The sequence below is a fragment of the Fringilla coelebs genome, assembly GCF_963513975.1.
Source record: "Fringilla coelebs genome assembly, chromosome: 19".
In the NCBI taxonomy this organism is placed as follows: Eukaryota; Metazoa; Chordata; class Aves; order Passeriformes; family Fringillidae; genus Fringilla; species Fringilla coelebs.
Window position 1 is genome coordinate 938,377 of NC_140045.1, and position 18,086 is coordinate 956,462.

Below are 18,086 nucleotides of genomic sequence, written 5' to 3' on the forward strand. Positions count from 1 at the left end.
GTGGCCACTTGCCAAACCTCTGGTGGTCTCGTGGGAGCTGCTGGAGCAGCTGGGGATGGCTTTGGGATGCTGATGGCTGTGCCAGGCTGGTGCCTGGGGAGCACAGAGCCACCAGCAGGGCTGGCTGGAGTCTCCAATGCACTGGTTCCTTCTCCTGGTGGGAGAAGCTGCTGCTGGGGGAAGTGTCACCTCCTTGGAGGCAGCAGTCACATCTTGCTCTGCTGAGGGCTGGTCCTGTGAAGCTGCTGGGGCAGCTGCCAGCCAGGAGTCTGGTGCTCTGTCATCATCTTCCTCCATATTTAATGCTCCAGGAAGCAGAGCTGCTCCTCGCTGCCTCCTCACCACCTGTGGAGTGACCACAGCTTGTCATCACCTGCCACTGGGAGGGGGGCCTGGCACACGTGGTGGCTGTCCTGCAGGGACCTCAGGGTTTATGTAATGTCTGTCAGAGTAGTGAGAGCAGCTCTGGGGCTAGCCAGGCCCTGCTTTGGGCAGAGGACAGCCCCCCCAGAGGACAGCCTCCCACCCTGCTGGGTCACTCAGAGCCCAGACATCTCCCCTGCTCCATCCAGCTGTTCCCCTTTACAGAGCAGAATTTAACCCTGGGGTCCAGCAGGGCCTGCACACAGCGGGGCTGGGAGCTCAGAGCAGGGCTGGAGGGGTGTGATGCTCTCCTGAGCCCCCCCAGCCCCTCACTGCACGGACAGAGCTGGACCAGGTGGTCTGCAAGCCCCACATCACCTGGCCCCTGTCTCCTGCTGCTTTTGGGGAGTTCTCCCAATGAGGGTTGCAGCATGAAGTGGCTGGGGAGTTAACACACCTCTGCTCTGCAGCCCAGACTCCCTTGGCAGCTCTGAGCCAGCTCCAGGAGGATGCAGGAGTGCTTTCCCAGCCCTGTCCTGGCCAGGAGCAGGGCTGTGCTTGGGGGTTGGTGCTGCTCAGTGTCACATTCAGGCTTTGGTTCCTTGGGAATCAGTCCTGAGCTGCTGTTCCATACCAGCAGTGAGGGCTGGGGGCCTCATGTGCCTCCTCTTCCTCGTGGAGTGACTGAGGTGGGGCTTGACCCGTGTTGAAAACCCCGATTCCACTCACTTCACTTCTCTGATGAAGAAGAATGAGAACAATATTAAGATTAAACAATGGCCAGGGAAGCTCAAGTGCTGTAATTTCATTAAAGGCTGGTTGTGATCAGGCCATGAAATCCAGGTCGTGATGGGTTTGGGACCTGGATTGAATCAGCAGCTCAGCAATGAAGTTATGTTGGTTCAAAGTATTTATCAAACCATATTAGCACTGTGAGCAATTGGATTGCTGCATGGGGCTGAGACAAAACTGGCTGTAATTCAGCTCCAATAGCAGTGCTGGGGCTGACTGTTTGTCCTGAAAGGCTGTGCCTGACCCAGGTGACAGTGGGTGACCCTGGGTGGGCTCAGCCTCTGCCTTCACCCAGCCCTGCTCCCGTGGCAGTGTTTTAAACATTAAATACCAGCGTGCCAAATAACCCGTGGGGTTTTATAAACTTTTGTCATTGAAACCTCATTTGGGTATTCCCATCAGGAGAAATAATTTTAGGTGTAGGTCAGGAAGCTGGAAATGGCAGAGTTTGCACAAACCAGGTTATGAGGTTTATGTGAAAGTCAAATGGGGAAGGACTCCGAGCTCAGCAGCTCCAGGTGACTCTCTCCAGGTTTTGCTGGGATTTAGGCTGAGGGAGGACATGTGCCCAAACCCAGCAAGAGAAGAGAAGAGAAGAGAAGAGAAGAGAAGAGAAGAGAAGAGAAGAGAAGAGAAGAGAAGAGAAGAGAAGAGAAGAGAAGAGAAGAGAAGAGAAGAGAAGAGAAGAGAAGCGAAACCCCTTCCAGTATCTAAGGGGGCTCCAAGAGAGGGACTTTGGACAAGGTCTGGAGAGACAGGACAGAGGGAATGGCTCCCCACTGCCAGAGGGCAGGGATGGATGGGAGATTGGGCAGAAATTCTGATTCCTGTCAGGGCTGAGGCCCTGGCAGAGGGTGCCCAGAGGAGCTGTGGCTGTCCCTGGGATGTTCTGGAGGTGCCTGTGCAGGATCTTGGGTGCAGATCTGTGCACTGAGCTGCTGCTCTGGGCTGTTCCTGCACTGGGGAAGGTTTTGGGCAGGAGAAGGTGAGGCTGGCTGGAGCCAGCATTCCCCTGCTGCTCTGCTCTCTGGTTTTATGTAACAGCACATGTGTGCCGGGCTGGGGCTGCTGCAGATGTGACAAACGAGGGGAGACAGCCCTTCCCAGGGGAGGAGGGCAGCCTGGCGTGCCCAGCTCTGGGGGCTGGCTCCCCAGAGCTGCCCTGCCTTCCCCATCACCCTGGATATCCATCAGCAGCTCTGATCCCCAGGGAGCTCTGGCTGCAGCTGGGCAGGGAGGCTGGTGGGGAGCACATCAGGGCCAGGGCCCCTCCTGAGCAGGGCAGGGGGAGGCTGTCCCCTCCCTGGGGAAGCTGCAGGGCTCTGCTGTGCTTCTGGGGGGCTCCTGCAGGGTCACTGACCCCACAGAAGGCAGGGAAGTGTGTTTGGGCTCCTCTGGTGACCAGTGGTGGCCATTCCCTGCAGTGGGGCTGTTGTTTCATTGCCATAGCACAGGAGGGGTTGGGTCAGGGCTCATCCCGAGCTCTGCTCTCCTTCCTGGCTGTGGAAGAGCCTGGGATAGCCCCAGACTGGGACCAGCGTGGCTGTGCCTGGCTGGACACGGCACCCAACCTCCCTGGGTGGCACACAGGGCTGGGTGGGCTGCAGGAGGGGACAGTGCCACCCCTGAGGTGGCTCCAGGGCCTGCCAGCTGCCTCCCAAGCAGCACTTTGGGAATGAGGGAAATGAGGGAAAGCTCTCGGGGCTGAGCATCCCTGCCCTGCTCGTTTTGCCTCCGTGCTGTGCTGGGCTTTCAGCAGGTTTGCCTGCTCAGGCGCTCTTCCCCTGCTCAGCAACCCAACTTCTTTTTAATCCTACCCCATTTCTAGCTCTTCTCCCTCGTGGTTGCCTGAGCAAATCCTCCCTTCTCTCCATGTTTACTCCTCCCAGGTAGTTCAGCCTGCTGCATCGATCCAGCACAGTCCTCTCTCTTCCCTGACCTTTCCTTTCTCTGTTCCCACTGCTCCTGACCAATCCTTCCTTGGCATGAGAGCTGGAGTGGGCACAGCCCCTCCCTGCTCTGCATCCCTCCTGCTGCTGGGGGAAAGTGTGCCTGCCACGTGCTCCCCTTGGCTTTCTGGCCCCAAAATCCAGGGCTGTGCTGTGCTGGTGACCCCAAGGCAGCTCCTGGGGTCCCCTCTTGTCCCTGGGGCTGGGTCAGTGTGGTCGGTGCCAAAGGCACTAAGAGTGATCTGCAGTGATGATTTCTGTGGTGGAGCTCAGCCCTTGGCTCCAGTTCCCCGTGTTTGCACGTTCCTGGCTGGGATGGGAGCTCTGAACTCATTTCCCAGCCAGGCTGTGCTTATCAGAGCCTGGGCTGGAGCTGCTCCACCTGTGCTGGCAGCAGCGTGTGCTCCTCCAGCTCGGGGCTCGGCGTTTCTCAGCTGCTCTTTGATCTCCACCCCCTGAGCTGTCACCTGGTGGCCTTGGGGAGGTGGCAGGGCTGTGTGCCCTGCCTTTCTGTGTGCCCTGCCTCTCTGTGGGCAGGCTGCAGGGCTCTGTGCCCTCCCTGCCTTTCTGTGCAGGGCCACAGCGGCTGCTCGAGCCGGGGCTTGGCAGCAGCTTGTTCCCTTTTCATCTGCTTGTGTTCCTAATTCCCTGTCTGACCTGCAGGGTGACTCAGCCTGGCTTTGGCACTGCCCTTGTGGCAGGGATGGCTGTGCCTTTAGCACTGCCCTCTGTGGCAGGGATGGCTTTGGCACTGCCCTTGTGGCAGGGATGGCTTTGGCACTGCCCTTGTGGCAGGGATGGCTGTGCCTTTGGCACTGCCCTTGTGGCAGGGGTGCCTTTAGCACTGCCCTTGTGGCAGGGATGGCTTTGCCTTTAGCACTGCCCTTGTGGCAGGGATGGCTTTGCCTTTAGCACTGCCCTTGTGGCAGGGATGGCTTTAGCACTGCCCACCATGGCAGGGATGGCTGTGCCTTTGGCACTGTCCTTGTGGCAGGGATGGCTTTGCCTTTGGCACTGCCCTTGTGGCAGGGATGGCTTTGCCTTTAGCACTGCCCTTGTGGCAGGGATGGCTTTGCCTTTGGCACTGCCCTTGTGGCAGGGATGGCTTTGCCTTTGGCACTGCCCACCGTGGCTCCAGCCCCGCTCTGTGCCCGCTCCAGGGGTCCCTGGCTGAGCCCCCCACAGCCAGGGGTGCCCCAGGGGCGGGCAGGAGCCCCGGCTGTGCCAGCCTGGCCCCGTGGCAGCATCCTGGAAGAATCCCAGTGCCAAGGGCTCTGCCCCACGTGCTGACACTGCTAATTAGGTCAGCGGCTCCCGCTGAATTGGAAGTGGATGCGGGAGGCGGGGGGGCGCGGCACGGGGGAGTTATTTGAGGCCTCTCCAACCTAGAAACCCAGAAAAGATTTTCTGGAGCTGTTGGGTGGCTCTGGTGTGTGCTCTGGCTTTGGGCACGACCACCACCCTGGCTGCCTCCCTGCCTGCTCAGATCACAAATGGGGTTTCTCTCTCCTCCTTCAAACTGAGGATTTTATTTAGATGATTCTTAACGTGTGAGTTCGAAGCTGACAACCTCAATCAGTCAAGGTCTCAGTTTACAGTGCTGGATGGTTTGTGCTTGTCAGTGGGGTTTTGAAGAAGCTGCTGAGCCTGGCAGGGAAGCCCCTTCCCCCTGCCCTTGTACAGGGGAGCAGGTCTTGCCAAGATGCAGAGGTGTTTGGCTGTGGTTCAGAGTGTGGGGTGGCTGAGATCTCCCCCATTTCTGGGGAGTGGAGTCGAGAGCAGCAGCCCTGAGGTCCTGGTGGGCACCTGGCTGCAGGTGAAGCCTCACCCCTGGGCAAGGCAAAGCTTCTCCTTGGAGCTCAGTCCCGAGATCTTACACTGTGCTTTGTGTGTTACTTTTCCCCCGTGCATCTGGCATATTTAACAGGCTTTTTATTTAAATTTGCCTTTCTGGGCGTTACCTGAAAGCCCACTGTCATTCTGAGCAAACCCAAACTGAAAACCAGCTCGTGAGCAAGGAGTGTCGCTCGCCATTTTGTGATGGAGCAGCGTGTAAAACCCAGGCTCTGGGTAAATCAATGGCACACAGAGCATATTTACATAAAGTATATAAAGCTCTGAGTACTAAGTTTGGAGCGTGGGCTCTGCGCTCGGGAGCGGCGTGTTCCGACTGGCTGAGACAAGCCTTTCTCAGCTCAGGAATTAGCAGGAGCCTTGCAGAACCAGCCTGAGAGCAGGGGTGTAAATAAGGCTCCTACCTGGGTATTTAAATCCTGCTGAGGGCTGGAGCCCTGGCGCTGCTAAGATCAGGGTTTCTCGCTGCTGTTGTGGTGTGTCTGGGCTGGAGCCGTGCCTGGCCCAGGGATGGGGATCCTGCAGGGAACCGTGCCCGGATGGGCCTCGTGCTGCTGAGCCAAATTAGCTGGAGCTGAGCTCTTTTCACTCCTCGCCTTCTCCTTCTTGGTGGCCCAGTTAGTAAATTAAGCAGGATGATGGGGGAAAATTAAATTAATTAAATTAATGGGGATCGGAGTCTGTGTGTGCTCCTGCTATTTCAGGTGCTGTCAGGGTTGTGCTTTCCTTCCAGAAGCGGGGCTCTGCAGGAGGGGGAGCGTTGTCTGCCCCTTCCCTTGGGGCAGAACCTCGTGTGGAGCTGCCCCAGGTGCAGATGAGTGTGGGCAGCAGGGCTCAGTCCATCCCAGGCACAGCAGGGCTGTGCTGGAAGGGCTGGGGCTCTCCAGGCTGGCACTGGGGCACCATTCCCCGGCTCCCATCACCACTGCCAGGCTGCTGCCTCTGGGCTCTGTCCCTGTGCTGTTCCCAGGCTAATAATACCCGGGAGGAGGCGGCGTGCTGCCGTCCTGAGCCCGCTGCAGGAGCCTTCCCCAGCGCTTCCTCCTCCTCCTCCTCCTGCGGCGCCTGCATCGCTCCTCGGGGGCTTTGTGTGCCCAGGGCTGCTGCTGCCTCTCCCTGTGCCCCGCTGCCCCAGCGCCCCTGTGCTGGCACAGCCTGGTGCTGCCTGGCATTCCGAGTGCCGTGCCCCGTGCCTCTGCTTTGGGGCGATGCCAAAACCTCCATCCCTTCCTCCTGCGCGCCCAGAGCCATCAGCTCCGCTCCCTTCGCTTATTTCTCCTCGTGGCCACGGGCGTTCGCCCTGGATTTTCTCATTTTGGTGGGAAAAAATTCTCTTTGAAATAGGGCTGTTGGTTGCAAAATGGGTTTTTAATCCATTTCTCGCTGATGCTCTTTCTCTCACCCATGTTGGTGCAATGTGGGGAGACCCAAAACCTGCTGGCTCTGCACGAGCCCTGCACTGGGTTTTGCTCTCAGGGGGTGCTCAGAGCAGGGTGGGAGCCAGGAGCTGGTCCAGCCCCAAAATAATCCCCCTTTGAAGTCTGGGATGTCACTGAATCTTGCTGCTTTTGTTGGTTTGCTCCATTTTATGTGTCTCTTAATAAATATTGTAGCATGCTAAAAATAACTGATAACCGTGAAGAAGCAGCAAAGCTGCTCTGGGCCCTGAATTTCCAGTTTAATTCCCATCTCAGAGAAGCTTGGGCTGCCTGAAGCAGGTCCAGCCCTGCCTGGGATGTTGTGGCTTCCCAGTGTTGTGGTGCCACTGTCCTAGGGAAGAGGAGGTGGCAAGGAGGTGTGACAGTGTGGGACAGTGATGGGCAAGAGGTGCTGCTCTCAGAGCCTCCGTGGCTGCTCCCCTGGTGCCACATGGCAGGTGGAAGCTGGGAGCATCCAAAGGGATGAAGGGAGGAGAAAATGGCCAGGTCAGGGAGCTGGGGGCACCTCGTGTGTTCTGTGTTCAGGGAGGCTGGTGCTGCCCTGTGGTCCCTGGAGTCCCCTGTGCCTCCTTTCCATCACACAGGGCAGAGCAGCTGGGGGGTTCCCCCGTGTGCTGCTGCCGTGCCAGGTTGGTGCTGGCAGAGCCCAGCATGGCACAGCCGTGCTGGTGCCCATCACATCAGAACAGGAGCCAGCAGAGGAGCCTCCAGCTGCCAGCCTGGCAGGGCCACCGTGGCTGCCAGTCCAGGGTGGGGCACCAGGGAACAGCCAGGGTGCCCTGTGCCAGTGTGTGGCACTGCCCAGCAGCACCTCTGTCCCCTGTGGAAAATGCAGACTGAAGGCACTGCCAGGAGTTTCAGAGGCTCTGGTGGCCCCGTGTGTGGCAGGGTCTCTGTGCCATCCCTGGGCAGCGGGCAGGGACCCAGCACAGCCTGGGCGCTGCTGGAGTGGGCCGGGAGCTGAGCTGGTGTGTGCTGGGATGGGCTGGGGGCTGAGCTGAGCTGGTTTGTGCTGGGATGAGCTGGGGACTGAGCTGGTTTGTGCTGGGATGGGCTGAGGGCTGAGCTGAGCTGGTGTGTGCTGGGATGAGCTGGGGGCTGAGCTGGTTTGTGCTGGGATGAGCTGGGGACTGAGCTGGTTTGTGCTGGGATGGGCTGGGGGCTGAGCTGGTTTGTGCTGGGATGAGCTGGGGGCTGAGCTGGTTTGTGCTGGGATGAGCTGAGAGCTGAGCTGAGCTGGTTTGTGCTGGGATGGGCTGGGGGCTGCGGGGGCCGCTGCAGTCCCGGGGCACCGGGGCAGCCCCCGGCCCCCGGCAGCGCCCCCGAGCCCGGGTGGTGAGCGGGCGGCCGCGGGTACAGCTCGTCCCGGGCAGCCCACGGGCTGAGTCAGCACTCTGCGTGGGGGGCTCCGATGAGTAAGGGCGGGCTGGGGGGGCTGTGCAGGCACACGTGTGTGTCCCTGGGTGTGTCCCCGTGTGTGTCCCCGGGTGTGTCCCGTGCCAGGGCTCCACCCACCCCTCTCCGCGGCACCGCCTGCCCCGCGGCGCTGTCGGCAGCCCCCTCCCTACTCCTCTCCTTCTTCCAGTACATTGAAGCCATCAGCAACAAGCAAGGGGAGCTGGAAAACTACGTCTCCGATGGCTACAAGACAGCTCTGACGGAAGAGAGGAGACGGTTCTGCTTCCTGGTGGAGAAACAGTGCGCCGTGGCCAAGAGCGCCATCACCTACCACGCCAAGGTGAGTGGGACCTGCCGGGCTGCCCTGGCACTGGGGGGATGCTCCCAGCTCAAGCTGCACCCCACAGAACAGCCTGATACCCCAAAAACCGCAGCTGGTGCAGCCCCTGCAGCTCGGGGCCGAGGGGGTGGTGGACCAGCAGGTGACTCCAGGGAAGATACCCCAGTAGGAGCAGCTGCTCCAAATCCCTCTTGCCCATGGCAAGTCCACGTCCTTCCTGCCCATGGCTGCCCCTGGAGCAGGCTGGAGCTGCCCCCTGCCTGCCTGCCTGGGCGTGGAGCGGAATCGGTGCAGACAGGGGCTGGTGCTGCTCCCGCAGCCTCGTGCTCCCGCTCTGGTTGTTCCCCAGCACCGCCCTCCGTGGCTCACAGCAGCCATCTGTCACCGCCACGCTTGGCACTGGAGCAGGAGAGGGAGCTGGCATTAGTCAGCTCTGTCCTGGCACATCCACAGCACGGATCCACGCTGGGCTTGGTGAGCGGAGTGCAGGAGGGGAAAGCACCCGCCAGGGGCTGGTGGTCAGCAGGAACGAACCAAAACCTTGCTGCAGCAGCACACACAGGCTGATTTTGCAGGAGGGACTTTGCTGGTGGCTTGTCCAGAGCGTGGGGTGTGTCCTGCTCTAAACTCCATCCTGCTGCTGCCCGTGGCTCCTGCAGGATGCTGCACAGGATCGTGAGGCTGGACCTGCTGCCTGGTGTTGGGGAAATATGCAGGGACTTTGAAATTGGATTTAAAGGGGGATTTTGATATGCAGAACCACATTTTGTCTCCAGATGAGGCAGAGCAGAGACATTGGGTCACCCTTGGGAGTGACCTCGAGGGGTTTGGGACATCTCCCTCTGAGTCACACCAGGGGATGCTCATACATTCTGGGTGAATAAGGGCAGGTTTGGCTCCATCTATTTCCCCCTTGGAGCATGGGATCAGGTGGCTGCCAGTCCTGCAGGCAGGGAGCAGTGGGGCTTGGATGCAGCACAGGGGCCTGGAGGCTGCTGGAGCTGAGCACCCCAAGGAGGCAGCTCATCCCTGGGGATGTGGGGACAGCCTGTGCCCTGCCAAGCTTTCAGCCTGCTTTTATTTCTCTGCTCCACGTAGGGCCCAGCTCCTTGCAGCCTGGAGATGCTGCACACAGGATATCCTGGAATAAACTGGGGAGATGGACTACCTTTTCCTTCCCTCATTCCCATTTTTCATGATACCTGGAAGCAGCACGTCCCTGGTGTTATCTTGCCTGTGCCATGCACAGAGCCACTGATCAATCCCAGCCCAGCCCTGGCTCCGTGTGGTGCTGCCCAGGGAAGGGGGGCAGACCAGCTGCACCCTCACGCCTCGTTTTGCTCTTGCAGGGGAAGGAGATGCTGACACAGAAGCTGCCGCTGTGGCAGCAGTCCTGCTCGGACCCCAACAAGATCCCGGACCGCGCCATACAGCTGATGCAGCAGATGGCTGCCAGCAGCAATGGCACCATCATGCCCAGCCCTCTGTCCACATCCAAGTCCAACCTCATCATCTCTGATCCCATCCCTGGTGCCAAACCTCTCCCTGTCCCCCCGGAGCTGGCACCTTTTGTAGGAGTAAGTATCTCTGTGCTGGAGGCTGTCCTGCCCTTCTGAGCAAGGCCGGAGGGACGAGGCCGGGCCGGTGTCACTGCTGTCCTCGGCAAGTCGCCCTTGGATGGGCTGTCACTGATGGCAGGGATGGCAGCTCCGTGCTGAGCCATCCTGGCATGTGGGGAGGAGCCTGGCCCGGGGACGGGCAGCCTGTGCCACCCCATGCCACCAGAGTCACTGAGCCCTGGCAGAGCAGGGGCTCCCAGGCGCTGTTTGGGGAGCCCTTGAGCTGGACCTGCCTGTCCAGGCTGGTCCCCGAGCTGTGGGACTGAACCCAGGTACCCCAGTAACTGTGGGAGAGAGGCCTGGAGTGACCCGTGGGATGAAGGACCCTTCAGAAGAGAGTGTCCCGCTGATGTGGGGACACGAGCTGAGCATAGAGCTCAGCAGGGAATTGTCAGCTCCAGGGGAGCTCAGAGCAGCAAAACACCATAGAGGAGATCCCACTGTTCCCCCCAGAGCAGCTTGTTTTGACTGGGAACTAAATCCAACAGGACGAAGCTCGGATTTGCCTCCCAGGAGCTGTGTCCCACTGGGGAGCTGCAGTGGGGTGTTCCTGGAGCTGCAGTGGGGTGTTCCTGGAGCTGCAGTGGGGTATTCTGGAGCTGCAGTGGGATAGCTGCAGTGGGATTGCCCTGGAGCTGCAGTGGGGTGTTCTGGAGCTGCAGTGGGGTGTTCTGGAGCTGCAGGATGCCCTAATGAAGGCACCCCGTGTCCCCCTCCCCTCCTCTCTCGCAGCGCATGTCGGCACAGGAGGCCATGCCAGTGATGAACGGAGTCTCGGGCTCTGACAGCGACGGGTACAACCACTGGTCTGAGATGAAGCCAGCACAGCCCAAATCTTTATCTCCTCCCCAGCCTCAGAAGCAGCTGAGTGACTCTTACTCCAATACACTCCCAGTTCGCAAAAACGTGCCACCGAAAAACAGCTACGCCTCAGGTGAGGCCCCGGCCCCGCTGCCAGGGACCCTGGAGCTGCCTCTGCCGGAGCCAGTGCCCGCAGGGAGCCCCAGGCTGGGGATGGGTGTTGGGAATGCTGCTGGTGGGGGGGACAGTGACCGCAGCATCCCTTCGTGCCTCCTGACCTGGGCCTTAGGAAATGCTGGAGCTGGGCTCTGCCCTGGGGTTTCACAGGATTTCCAGAAGGAAAATCTTGTGGAACGTGGCACAGGGAACCTGCTCCCTTTGCCACGGCTGGTGGGTGATGCCAAGAGTCTGATCCTGCTTGGTGAGGGGGAAGCTGTGAGCCAGGTGAAGGTTTTAGTGGGACCTGAGCTGACATAAGGCGGGGTGGGGACCTAGGGACCTGTCCTGTGCCTGGGGGTGGCCTTGGGGTGCAGGATTTGGGGCACCCACTGGTGTCTGTTCCCCCAGCTGAAAACAAGACACTGCCACGCTCCAGCTCCATGGCCGCCGGGCTCGAGAGGAACGGCCGGACGAGGGTGCAGGCGATTTTCTCGCACGCTGCCGGGGATAACAGCACCCTCCTGAGCTTCAAGGAGGGCGACCTCATCACACTGCTGGTGCCCGAGGCCCGCGACGGCTGGCACTACGGAGAGAGCGAGAAAACCAAAATGTGAGTGCGGGGTGTGCTGGGGAGCAGCCTCGCCTGGGACAAAGCTGGGCTTGGCTTCATCCCCGCCTTTGCCTTTCAGGAGGGGCTGGTTTCCTTTCTCCTACACACGGGTCCTTGACAATGATGGCAGCGAGCGGGTCCACACCAGGTAGGAGCGTCGTGTGGGGTGACAGGGAGTCTGCGTCCTTGGGATGGGATTCAGGAATTCCTTTGGAATTCTCCTTGGGAATTAGGGGTGCTCGATGGCTCCGGGTGGCTTTTGCCACGAGCGGATGGGTGGCCTGGGGGTCTCCGCACGGGGCTGACTCCTCTGCTCTGGGCCCCCCAGCCTGCAGCAAGGGAAGAGCAGCAGCACTGGCAACCTGCTGGACAAGGATGACATCTCCATCCCGCCGCCAGACTACGGCATGGCCTCGCAGGCCTTCCCGGCCCAGGGCGGCAACACCTTCAAGCAGCGGCCGTACAGCGTGGCCGTGCCCGCCTTCTCCCAGGTGAGCCTCTCCCGCCGGCTGCTCCCGCTCTGGGGGGGCATTGGAGCACTGGGGGATGCTGGAGCAGATCCCTGGGCGCTGTCCCTGCTGCGCTGGCCGGGGGTCTCAGCCCCCTGTCCACTGGGATGAGCGGGAGCGTTCCCGGTGCCGGCGCTGCGGATGCGTGGGGGTGCCGAGGGCGGCTCTCCAACCTCTGTTCGTTGTTTTAGGACTACCTAATGCCCTATGGGTGTGCAATTAAAGACTATTCCAGTGGCCTCTGCCAAGCACCCTCCGCTCACTACAAGCCTTACACTAGGTCGACAGCTGTAAGTCCGACGCTTGCAATGTTTCCCTTGGGATTTATGGAGATTTGGCTGTTTTGTGCCTGGTGATCCACGTGCCTCGCCTGGGCCCTGCTCCTGCCAAGCACTTCTACCTCTGCTGGGGTGAAGGGATGCAGGGAGCCCATGGATGGGGAGGAACGGGCAAGGCACGGCGGGCAGTGGCACAAAATGGCCCCGTAAACCCCCAAAGGACAACACTTGCCGACTCCATGGGAGTCTCCCACCAGAAACAGGCTGCTCACAGGCAGCTGGAAGTGTTTTCTCTGGCACGTGCCACATCAAGCCGGTGACAGTCCCGTGGGGACACTGGGGCAGATCCTGGACAGGATTCCAGAGCGTCCAAAGCAAGCCCAGGGCTTCTTGGATAACAAACCAGGGAGGATGCACAGCAGATGGGATCAGCCTAACCCAGGAGCTGCTGGTGTAGGGGAGCTCTCCCACCACAATGAGCACAGTGGGATGAGCCACGCTGGCATCACGTGCTGGCAGAGGAGAGAGGATGAGGAGGGGGAGAGAAGGGCAGTCAGCACCAACCCTTCCACAGGGCACGTCCGATGGGATCTGGTCCTCTCTGCAGGGAGTGGGCTGGAAGCACAGCCCCACTTCTTGCTGTGTTGCTGGGGTTTTCCAGCAGGATTTGCTGCTGGGGTTGGTACTTTAGGACTGGGAGCATTCCTGGGCAGGGTGGGATGTGAGTCTCTGGTTGCTGGTGCATGGCCAGCTCAGAGGCCAGAGACTCCCCCTCTTTCCTGGAGTTTTCTCCATGTTTGTCATGGAGAGCTGAGCTGCTCCAGATGTATCCCAGGGCAGGCCCTTGCTCAAGGAGGGATGTCCTTGAGGGATGTTCTCCAGGCCTGATCCCCACCTGCCCCTCAGTCCCTCCCTGCAAAGCCTGCTCAGCACCGGCTAAAGGAGAAAATGGTCCAAAACCCTGTGGGTTTCTGGTGGGAGTGAATACAGGCAACCCCTCTTTCCACAGAACATTTCACTGGTGTCTCTCAGTCGTGCAGCCCCTTTCCAACAGTCTCAGCATCTCAGCAGCAGCCAGAGCTCTGTTTCTCGCAGGGGCTGGGCAGAGCAGGGCAGGGCTCTCCCAGCAGCCGCTTTTCCATGTCTGGCCAGATAAATCCTACAGGGAGTGGTGGAACTTCACTCCCTGCTGTCTGAATCCCACTCCAATCATCTCCATATCTGCCTTTCCTCTCCAAATGCATCAGCTCTTGGCCCTGGGTCCTGATGCACTTTGGTTTGTTTGTGTGACTCTCCGGTGGCACCTGAGCGGGCACAGCCCACAGATCCCTCACTGTGCTTCCTCCTCTCCTCCCCACAGGGTCTCGATGACTACGGGACGAGGTCCGTCAACAGGTAAGCTGTCACCTTCCTGTCACATTCCCTGCGAACCGTCGGTGTTGGCTGTGGGTGAAGCTGTGGGGCTGTGTCCCCACAGGGGTCCCTGCCTGGGCTCCCTGGGGACTGCCAGTGGCTGGGACGGGGCCAGGTCTCATCTGTGAGATGGGGGGGACCCAGGGAGGGCAGGTCCCAGGGCCAGCCTGGTGTCCCCAAGCTCGTGCTCCTCCAGAGAGTCGCGTCTCCCACCTCCTCCGGGCTCACATCTGGATAGGGAAGCCACGGAGAGCCCAGGCTCCCGGGCCTTTCCCCGGCACCTTCTCCATCCCCTCCACCTCGGAGGGGTCTGTCTCGCTCCTGGGGCTGGGTGGAGCCCGTGGCCGGGTGGAGCTCGCCGCCCGGCCGTGCTGGGTCCCGCCGCGGTGCCGTGAGCTCGGTGCTGCCCCGCGGCCACTCTGGCATCTCTGTGCTTTATTCCGCAGCGGCAGTGGCAGTTTGGTATCAACGGTGTGAGGACACCTGGGCTCGCAGCGGCCCCTTGCTGCTTGGAAGAGCTTTCTGCTTCTTTCCCCCTCCTTTTTTTTTCCTTCCCTTTCGTTTCTCTTTCTCTACTTCTTTTGGATTTGAAACTCTTGTGATCTTCAAGGAAACCATGGTGCTTCTCACCCCTCCCCGGTGTTCACAGTGCCCTTGTTTCTGAAGCCTTTTTTGGAGCAGAAACTGCTGCCAGGTCTGTGCTCACAGCCCAGGTGCAGTTGTCACTTAGTGGGACCCGGTGTTTGTCCTCCCGTGTGATGTTAGCGATGCACTGTCCCCCCCAGGGGCCGCGCCGGCCGCCCCGCACGAGCCTGGACCAAACTCCCAGACTGGATCACATATGCATGGCCTCTGGTGTCCGTACTGTTACTGAGCATCCGGGATGCCCGCGCCCGGGATGCCGTTCCCGGAGGGGGGGCAGCGTCCCCGCGCCCCCCCCTCGGCCCGATCCGCTTCCATCCTTTGGGAGAAGCGGATGGCACAGAGCTCCCGCCCCGGGGAAAGGGCTGCTTCTGGGCTGGGGTCCCGCCGGCCGCGGGAACCCCCCCGGAAGGGTTACTCCTGGTTGTTTTATAAATATATATATATATTTTTTGTAGCAAGGTATTGTTACCTCACGCTAGGGCTGGGCTCCGAGGGCTGCTCGCGTGCCCAAAGCAGGCTGGAGCGAGGCAGCCCCGGCAGTGCCCGGGGGGCTCCCAGCCCGCACTGGGGGTCCCGCTCCGCACTAGCCCGGCCATAGCCCTCCCAGTGCCCGTGGCCGTCTCCACTGCAAAGCTGTTCACGCTTTTTTCTGATGTGATTTTTAAGACCTCTGACATTGCCTGTTTACTGGGACATTGCTGGCAATAGACCTCCCCCTGCCCCCAGACCAGTTTTTGGGTTATCTCCTTGCCTACGGGCACACTGTTCTGAGCCCCTCCTGCATTGATGTCCGAATTTTGCTAAGGATTTTTAACCCAGGATATTTCACCATGAATGACTGAATGTAGAGGGGGGAAAAAAAAAACAAACAAAAAACACAAACCCAGCCTAGCAAAGCCTGTGTGGAGATTGTAAAGTGCTAAAAAACCTTTTTTTAAAAGCCAGAGAGAATTGTGCCCTGTACTGAGTTATTGTTTGAATAAAAGTTTTATTTATTGCATTGAGCTGGGCCTCGGTGTCTTTTTCGGCTGCCGTGCCTGCGTGCTGCCCTCACCGCCTGCATCGCCCACCGCGCATTCCCAGGCATTCCCAGGCCGTGTTTTTGTTCCCCGCTCTGTCCCTGGGGACGCTGCCTGTGCGCGCTCAGCCCCGCCGGCACTAAACAGCTTCGCTGAGCGGGAGCAGCGACAGCTGCTTTAGGGCCGGCTCCCCCTCCCTGAGCATCCGAGGGGTGATGCCGCCCCTGCTCCCGCATGCCAAGGCTCCGGCTGCGCTTTCCCGGCGGTGGGAAAGCGGCGATGGCCGGCACGGGGGGAAGGAAGCCGCCCCCTCCCTTCCGCAGCCCCCGCCGTGCCCGGCCGCTGCACTCCCACAGCTCCCGGCTGGCCGTGCCCTTCCTTCCCCTCCTCACAGCACCAGCTACTCAATAAACACGACTTTTCCTCCTTTTTCTTCTTTTTCCTCCTGTTTCCTCTGCCTGCCGGCGCTGCGTGCGGGGTGGCCAGCGGGCTCTCGGGCCAGGTGGCCACCGGCCGGCTCGTGGCCTTAAGTCTCTCCTTAACCACGACCTTCTGTTCCCATCAAGCATCCCGGCGTCCTCCAACCTGCCTTCTGTTTCCCTTGCAGCCCCGATGTTGAAGTGGCCAGGTTTTGAGGTGCCCCTGCCCGTAGTTAGTAAGTGACGGTGTCGCGGGGCCGAGCCCTGGGTGCGCTGGGCAGCGGGTGACGCCGGGGGCTGCGCGGGGACGGTGCCACCGCTCTGCTTCCCGCTGCGTCCCCTCCCTCCGTCACCGCTCGTCCCCGAGCTCCGGGGCTCCCCGGCCGCCTCTGCTGCTCGCCCCGCTGCCGCGGCTGCGCTTGCCGGGATGCTGAGCTGCTCTGCCCCCGCTGCCCGTCCCCGGCTCTTTGGTTGTAGGTGTCTGCCGGCCCCGGCCCTGCCCGGCGGCGCGGGGCGCTCCGCACTAACCGCAGGTTTTTTGAGCAGCTTTTTTTGTTGTAGACTCGTCCCAGGAGCCTCCTGGTCCTGGCCCCAGGGACGGGATGCAGGAGCCTCCCCAGGAGTCGAGACCCTCTTCGCTGGCACTGCAGAGCCTGGAGAGCTCCTTCCCCGTTTCTCTTTGATCCATGAGTAGTTTCCCCTGGAGCTGCAGGCTCCATCCCAGTGGCTCTTCTCTGCCAGTACAGAAAGAGTTAAATAAGCCCCGGGTGACTCATCAAAGCAACTTTTCCTCTCCCTCCAGTCCTGAGAATCTATTTTGGCATCTTGGGAGGGAAAGTGATCTAAGCAGCTGCATTAATTAGGTGTGAAATTAATTACCCTATTTTTAAGCAAAATTCATTTATCTTTTAAGGAAAGAAAAAGCAAACGTGGAGAGGTGAGGGATGGCAGAGATAGGGCCTGGGGCTGACAGTGAGAGCCTGTCCCAGAGGGTGTAGGTCCCAGTATCTTCCTTCTGCTCTGGGAGATGGCTGGGGACATCCCAAAGCTTCTGGGGATATCCCAAAGCTGCTCGGTCCAGATGCACATGGTAACCACGGCACTTTCCTGAACCCACATCAGGGGTAGCAGGCTGTGTGCCCCCACGGTGGGTGACCAGCCAGAGGCCCAGCTGTGGGACCTGGCCTGGGGGGCTGTGGCCATTGCTCCCACTGGGGACAGGAGAAGGATTGTGTGGCTCCTGAGGAGGGCTGGGGGCAGTGGGCAGATGAGACAGAGGGACTGCAGGGAGGATAGGAGGTGCTTGGTGGCTCCCCAGGCAGCCAGAGGGACCCCCAGAGCTGCCCACACACCCCTGGGAATTAACTCCTGCTGGGAGAGGACAGAGGGGACCTGCTGGAGAAGGGCTAAGGATGCTCCCTGTGCCAAGGCTGTCCTTGCACCCTGTCCTGGCCAGGTGACGATGGCAGCAGGAGGGTGCTGGGGACACCACAGGTAGGTGAAACCCAAGGTCAGCCTGTCTGGGCTCTGGACTCTGACAAGCTCATCCAGGTGTCCTTAGTCTCCCACACACTTCCTCTTGGATATTAGCTTCCCCAGAGGCAGCACAAGGGCTCTGCAGGGAGCTGCCAGCTCTGCCCTTGGCCAGGAGCTTGCCCCCTGCTCCAGGGCTGGGTGATCCCACAGCACTCCCACCTGTGGGAGCTGTTGGAGCCCAGCCTTGGAGGAGGCTGCAGCAGCTTCATCAGCCCTGGCCCCCCTGGCATCCCCAGCTCTAGGCTGGAGGAGTGTGAGGTAGGAGAGCATCCCCCTGCAGCTGTGCTCAGCTCATCCCTGACCCTCCACGGCTTAGCAGGGAGAGGAGCAGAGGAGTGGGGGCAGCTCAGGAGTGGGGGCAGCTGAGTGGGGGCAGCTCAGGAGTGGGGGCAGCTCAGGAGTGGGGGCAGCTGGGCTGGGGGCTCCGCAAGGCAGAGCTTTTCCAGTTTAAGCCCTTCCCAAACGCTGCTGGTTCTGGGGTCTCGCCGCTCGCTGTGCTGGTGCCCTGTCCTCTCCATGCCTCCACACCCTGTTAACTCTTCCTTCCTCTTCCTCCACAGGAACCCCTTTGCCAACGTCCAGCTGAAGCCAACGGTGACAAACGACCGCTCGGCTCCGCTCATCAGCTGATCCGGGAGCGCTGGCGCCCGCGTGGCACTCGCCACCTCCTCATCCTCCTCCTCCTCCTCGCTGCTGCATGTCCAGCTTCCCAGGACTCCATTTTTAGGCGGAATTTATTAATCCTGCTGCTTTGAAAGCCAAAGGCTCAAGCTAGTGCCCTAGTTCTCTCTTCTCTAGACTCCCTCGGTGGCAGGGGGTCACAGCGCTGCCATGCCACCCGTCCCCTGCCTGTGCTGAGTGCGGTGGCACTTCCCGGAGTCAGGGCCGCGTGTCCCAGAGCTGGGTGGCTCCCAGGCCCAGCAGCAGCTTGCTGTGGGTGGGG

At 60.4% G+C, this 18,086-nt stretch overlaps 1 protein-coding gene across 3 annotated transcripts in view; it reads left to right on the forward strand.

The window, feature by feature from the left end:
- Positions 1–17,798, forward strand: part of BAIAP2 (BAR/IMD domain containing adaptor protein 2) — a 35,814-nt gene extending 18,016 nt beyond the window's left edge. The window contains exons 7-15 of one of the 3 annotated variants that reach the window (XM_084218351.1): positions 7,983–8,135; positions 9,485–9,712; positions 10,487–10,688; positions 11,123–11,324; positions 11,404–11,472; positions 11,653–11,815; positions 13,472–13,506; positions 15,796–15,843; positions 17,704–17,798. In XM_084218351.1, the coding sequence (XP_084074477.1) occupies positions 7,983–8,135; positions 9,485–9,712; positions 10,487–10,688; positions 11,123–11,324; positions 11,404–11,472; positions 11,653–11,815; positions 13,472–13,506; positions 15,796–15,823 (1,080 nt within the window). In that variant the 3' untranslated portion in view covers positions 15,824–15,843; positions 17,704–17,798. Of the gene's footprint in view, positions 1–7,982; positions 8,136–9,484; positions 9,713–10,486; positions 10,689–11,122; positions 11,325–11,403; positions 11,473–11,652; positions 11,816–13,471; positions 13,507–13,970; positions 14,107–14,309; positions 15,121–15,795; positions 15,844–17,703 lie in introns of those variants that run through there. The other 2 variants (XM_084218349.1, XM_084218350.1) reach the window with 2 other exon arrangements.
- Positions 17,799–18,086: the final 288 nt, after the last annotated feature.